Source organism: Aspergillus ambiguus (genome assembly GCF_047715705.1).
Source record: "Aspergillus ambiguus strain CBS 117.58 unplaced genomic scaffold BDV59scaffold_4, whole genome shotgun sequence".
NCBI classification, from domain to species: Eukaryota; Fungi; Ascomycota; class Eurotiomycetes; order Eurotiales; family Aspergillaceae; genus Aspergillus; species Aspergillus ambiguus.
The window spans coordinates 1,150,250-1,155,689 of record NW_027395517.1 but is presented as its reverse complement, the minus strand read 5'-3'; the positions used below and the strand labels follow the sequence as shown (position 1 = coordinate 1,155,689).

The 5,440-nt window shown below is 52.0% G+C and overlaps 1 protein-coding gene across 1 annotated transcript; it reads right to left on the bottom strand.

The window, feature by feature from the left end:
- Positions 1 to 206: 206 nt before the first annotated feature.
- Positions 207 to 5,211, bottom strand: BDV59DRAFT_210252 (ABC-2 type transporter-domain-containing protein). Its single transcript, XM_073695555.1, has 4 exons — positions 2,501 to 5,211; positions 1,506 to 2,450; positions 1,221 to 1,454; positions 207 to 1,171 (listed from the first exon to the last, which is right to left on the bottom strand). The coding sequence occupies exons 1-4, from the start codon at positions 5,129 to 5,131 to the stop codon at positions 521 to 523; spliced, it is 4,461 nt and encodes a 1,486-aa protein (XP_073551600.1). The 5' UTR covers positions 5,132 to 5,211; the 3' UTR covers positions 207 to 520.
- Between the last annotated feature and the right edge of the window lie 229 nt (positions 5,212 to 5,440).

Below are 5,440 nucleotides of genomic sequence, written 5' to 3'. Positions count from 1 at the left end.
TTTTTTTTTTTTTTTGGTTCACTCGCGTACTTCTATACCCATCCGATATACTATATTTAACAACACTGTCCAAAGGAATTGGTCCGGAAACGCTTGCTTGCACAATGCCAAACTGGGAAACTTTAGGAACAAGATTATATACGCAGGTGTGAGATAGGCGTATTGCTGGCCTGAGGGAGCCAGGCACCCCATCATATACCCAGGTAGAGAAGCGAAGTTATCGCGCCCCAAATCCTCTCTACGGTGACAGTCCATCACTCAGCTAATTACTCAATTAGAAACTAAATACTAAGCTTGGAACTACTCTAAAGTGGAAACCCGGCCTTCACGGAAGCTCATCGCCCCGTGGGACTACCACCATGCTCGTATCGACAAGAGCCCATGAGACACACGCAGCATTGAGAATGCGACATCTAAAACAAAGACAAAACGACGCCAATATGGGGGAAACAAAACAGAAAAGGATTGCAGAGTTCAAACGACTATATGAAATCAGAACCCATATGCAGCTGCCGCCCTTTTACGACTTCTTCCCCTTGGGCACGCGGGCAAGCCAGTACAGGAAGATCGAGGCGGCGATGTTAAACACGATATAGGCCCACAGGATGCCCACGTCCCGCCAGCGGTTCTCGAAGGACAAGCTGACGTTCTTCAGGAATTGGTCGGTGCTGTCCATGGCGCAGTAGCGGCACTGGTCATCGCCGCCGCCCAGGGTGTCAGGATTGTAGAGGAATCCGCCGGCACGTTCCATGTACGATGCCATGTACTGCGAACAGGTCATGTTCTGGGGTGCAAAGAAGGATAGCACCTCGTTGGCAGAGCAGGTCATGGGGGCGTTGGCCAGGGCGGTGGTTAAGAAGCAATTGACGATGTATGTGAAGGGGCTGACGTGGTACATGAAGATCCAAAACCTAGGGAGGGTGTTTGGGCCAGCCAGCACGCCACAGAAGAGGAATCCCATGATGCTGAGCAGCATGCAAATACCACCGGCCGCCTGGTCGCTCTCAAAGCCGGCAATGCACATGAAGGCCAAAGTCGTGGCGTAGAGGAAGCCTTCCCATACGATTAGGAAGGCCAGCCCGCTGCGGGAGTTGAGTGCATTTGTGTAGAGAGAGTTGCGCCATACACCCATTGGGTAGTACCAAACAACAAAGGAGAGGACGCTCATGAGCTGAGACATGATTAGCTATTTTCTCTTTCCCGCCAGGTGGGCTACGCACCGTGTTCCAGGCCAACTCCACAAAGAGATTTGACAAAATGAACGACTGCCAATTGTATGTTTTCGACTGGCGTTCTCGCGCCTCATAGAGAGTGCGTTGCAGGACGAAATTCGGCATGACCTGTTGCACGATCTGAACATAGATCATGAGGAATAAGAAAACTCCAAACATCTGGTTTTGCATTCCCTGGGCCGTGTTGTCGCTGTCAAAAAATGAAAAGCCGATGAACATTGCCTGGAAGAGATTAGCTAGGATCTGTAGATGAAACGAAAGAGTTGCACATACACATGCGACGCAAAGAAGCGATTTCGAGAAGATATACGACGGTGTCCGCCACATTTGTTGGAAGATTCGGAGGGTTACCAGATATGTCTGCATCGTGAATGGGGCGGCGAACTCTCCATAGGCGGATTGGTCATTTGAATCGACGACAGCAGAAGGGTGGTTCGCCAGCTCTCTTAGCCTTCCAAGCTCCTCGTGAACTTCGTGATATTCTGGACTATCCCGCCAAACTGCCGGCCAGTCGATAGAAGTGCTGGCTCCAGGGGCCGCACCGATGACTTCCAACATATGCTCAGCAGGGTTGACCCCCGGAGGACATGGGTCAGCCCCGTTCCGGACGAAATAGTCCATGAGGACTTTCGCGTTTCGTCCGATCTCGCCAAAATAAACGGTTTTGCCGCCACGAGCCAGGAGAAGCAACCGGTCGAATCGCTGGAACAGCATGGCGGAAGGCTGATGGATGGTACAGAGAATAGCCTGTCCGCTGTTGGTCAACTTCTCCATGAGATTGCAGATAGACCATGAGGTTTGGCTGTCCAATCCGGATGTCGGTTCATCAAGGAAGAGGAGTAGCTTCGGCCGTGCTGCGAGCTCTACACCAATGGTAAGGCGCTTTCGTTGTTCGACGTTGAGACCGGAGCCCGGTACACCGACCACGGCGTCGGCATACTCTTCCATGTTCAATAGACCAATCACGGTATCGACATACTCGAGCTTTTCTTGACGGGTGTAGTTGCTCGGCTGGCGCAGGAGGGCACTGAACTCCAGGGCTTCACGCACGGTTGATGTCGCGAGATGGAGATCTTGCTGCTGTACGTAGCCTGTCTTGCGCTGAAACGAACTATCGCGTTGCCGCCCATCCACAAGCATGTCCCCAGTGATAACTCCAGTCGTCTTACGACTGGCAAGTACATCAAGAAGGGTTGTCTTTCCAGCACCGGAAACGCCCTGTCATTCTGTTAGTCGCGGGCCTCGTACGGGATTTCGAGGGCACACACCATCAAGGCAGTCAGGGAGCCTGGCTTGATCCATCCATCCACGTTATCCAGCAGCCGCCGTTGTTCTCCGTTGGCGGTGATGTCGTAGCAGACGTTCTGCCAATGAAACACGGCTGACTGTTTCTCTACCTGCGTCACTGCTTCGCTGCACTTCTCGACCTTCTCGCTGATCGGTGATCCGGGCTCCGTCTGCTCCTCATCGTTCTGCTGGCGCTTGACCTGGGTCCTGTGCATCTTGCTCCGACGGAACACCAGAACTTCTCCTTTCGATCGCTCCCCACTGATTAGCTCCGTCCCAACGAGGTAAGCCAAAGTAAAAAAGATAGTGAATGCGACCACGATACCAAAGTCTCGCCAACGATTGACCCAAAAATACCCGTACGAGCCTTCGAGAAAGGCGTCACCATTGACGTTGGCTTTCCCCGGCACCGAGCCGACAGTTGAACAAACCCGTTCCAGACCACTCGCATTCTCATAACCAGGGCCTGACGGCACAAAGGATGTGCACGGGAACTCGCGGCCATGGAGCTCATTGACCATGATAGCCTCGAATGCATACGAAATCGGGTTAATATACTGGATCCATCTCGCCCAGCCCCGCATATAGGGAACAGGTATCGCAAACCCCGTGTATAGGGAAATCGCCAGCGTGATTACGGACACTGGTGCCATAGCTTGCGCAAGAGTTTTGGTCACGGAACCGAATAGACGGAAGAACATTGACATACACATCAGAGCGGTGAATGCCATGAGCAGGTAGAAGAAAAACGCCTCAGGTGTCCGGCGCAAATTGGTCATAAAGTAGACAATAAGGCTTGAACCACATATCGTGATCAATTTGCTTGGTATGTCCGTAATCGCTGACGCTATGGCCTCCGCGCTGGGATGATACAAAGCATAGCGGTCGTGCTTCTCCACAATATTTCGTTTCTCGTATAAGGCCATAATTTCTAACATGCTACTAAGAGCAGCTAGCAGGATCATCATGAACATGAGAGCTCCACGTTGAAAGAAGGAACTAGTCGTCGGCTCCATATCGAAGAAAAGACTAGCGATGATCGTCATCTCGACTAGGTTCAACACTATGGTGAATAAAGGGACACCAATGTCGGACCTCAGTCGCCGAAATTCTCTCCACATGCAGAGTTTAATTTGTCTCCAGTAAGATAGAGTGTATGGAGATTTCTCTCGCTGTTTGGTGGACTTCTCGGATTTCCTTGCTTCCGCAAATCGGCGCATGTCGGCATTGTCAAATGGATGTTCTATCGTATATTGCTGGATCTGTTTCAACAAGTCCTTGCGCTCAGGGCTGTCTCTCCATCTTTGCGCAAACTCATCAGGAGTGCGTGGCACCAGGTTTTCGAAACCTGGTTTGACCACCCGCTCCGACGCACTTGTCATCGATGTCAAAAAGTCTGGCGTCGTCTGAGCCTCAGGACACTCGAAGCCTAGGGCTTCGAAGTAGGCTTTGGCCTCATAGGCTCGGCCAAAGTAGATTTGGCGTCCTTCGTAGAAGACAATCACTTTATCAAAGAGCTCATACGCCGCTTGCGGAGCTTGGTAAATCGCCACACACGATGTCATACCAAAGATATCACTCTGAAGACGTAAAGTCTTGCAGAATTCAATGGCATTGGCACTATCCAGCCCTCTTGTACTGTTGTCCCAGCACTGCAAGGGTGCGTAGCTCAGTGCTGCCTCTGCGATAGTCACGCGCTTCCTCTCACCTCCACTCACCCCACGCACGAAATCGTTCCCTACCCGGGTATTTTTTGTATGGCTGATGCCAAACATAGACATGATGACGTCTCGCAAATGAGTGGCGTACTCTTCGCGACTCAGGCCTCCGGGAATGGTACGTGGAGCGCGAGCCAGGGCAGCGAAATAGAGGGTGTCGCCAACAGTAAGCATGGGGAAATGTTCGTCAACTTCGGCAGTATAGATCGCTTCTCCGCGGAATCGGGTCGTCATCTGTTTTGCGGTTATGCCGTTGTAGTTGAGAAAAGTTCCTGGATCAACATCCAATCCCAGCGTGTCTCCGCTTATCGTCTTTAAGAATGTAGAGCAGCCTGATCCGGGAGGCCCAAGGACGCAGAGCTGTTCCCCAGGGAGAACCAACCCATCTAGTCCCCGCAGGATGTCGACACGCTGCTTCTTCCGCATACCCAATACACCAGCCAGGCTGGAGGCTATTTTCAAGGGCGCGTTGCCAACACTCATCTGATAGTCCGTGGCATTACCGTAACCGCAGACGTTCATATTGCGGAAGGCAAAACCGGTCATCCGCGGGGAGAGACCTTCAGCCGTATACCTGATGTTGTAGAAGGCCTTGGCCCAGTCGCGGGCCTTGAATTCTGGGCTGTTGGGATTGAGATATGTTTGGTTGTTCGGGTCGAACGGCGAGTCACAGTCGGCGGATATGGATTGTGCTGTAAGCACTTGAGCTAGATTGTGCACGCCAGCTTCGTCCCACGGTAATTCTCTCTTCGCACCTCTTATGGCACCCCGTTTAGTCGAAGATCCGGTTGTATCGAATAGCTGGGTCTGCGAATCGATCGTCTCACTTGACGCGTGCATGTCGGAAAGCCGACTGCGCCAGCTGTTTTCCTTCGGTGGCAAAGGGAGTGTCATATTGGCGGTGGTCTCTCACGCATCCAAACAGCTTCGTGTTCGATGCTTTCGCCTTTGCTGTTGACTGTTTTGAGGGACGCCAACCTCTGATACCCCTCTGGTCAGGGAAGGAATCCTCCAAAGCGGTCCTCGAGCCTCAAGCCCACAGGTGTCAAATTGTCGAGCCTTGCTGGAGGATTATTACAGCCCATTCAATGTCTAATGGACTCCTAAGATTGTCGAAACGGGAATAGAAGCAGCAAAACGAGAGAAAGCTAGATCGGCGGCCCAATGACTATAAACTCGGCCCAGGAAGAAGGGGCAGATCGC

Coding starts and splice junctions, on each gene's coding strand:
- BDV59DRAFT_210252 (XM_073695555.1), bottom strand. CDS start 5,131: ATGACACTCCCTTTGCCACCGAAGGAAAACAGCTGGCGCAGTCGGCTT. Junction 2,451..2,500: donor GCTCCCTGACTGCCTTGATG/GTGTGTGCCCTC, acceptor ACAGAATGACAG/GGCGTTTCCGGTGCTGGAAA. Junction 1,172..1,220: donor TGGAGTTGGCCTGGAACACG/GTGCGTAGCCCA, acceptor ATCATGTCTCAG/CTCATGAGCGTCCTCTCCTT.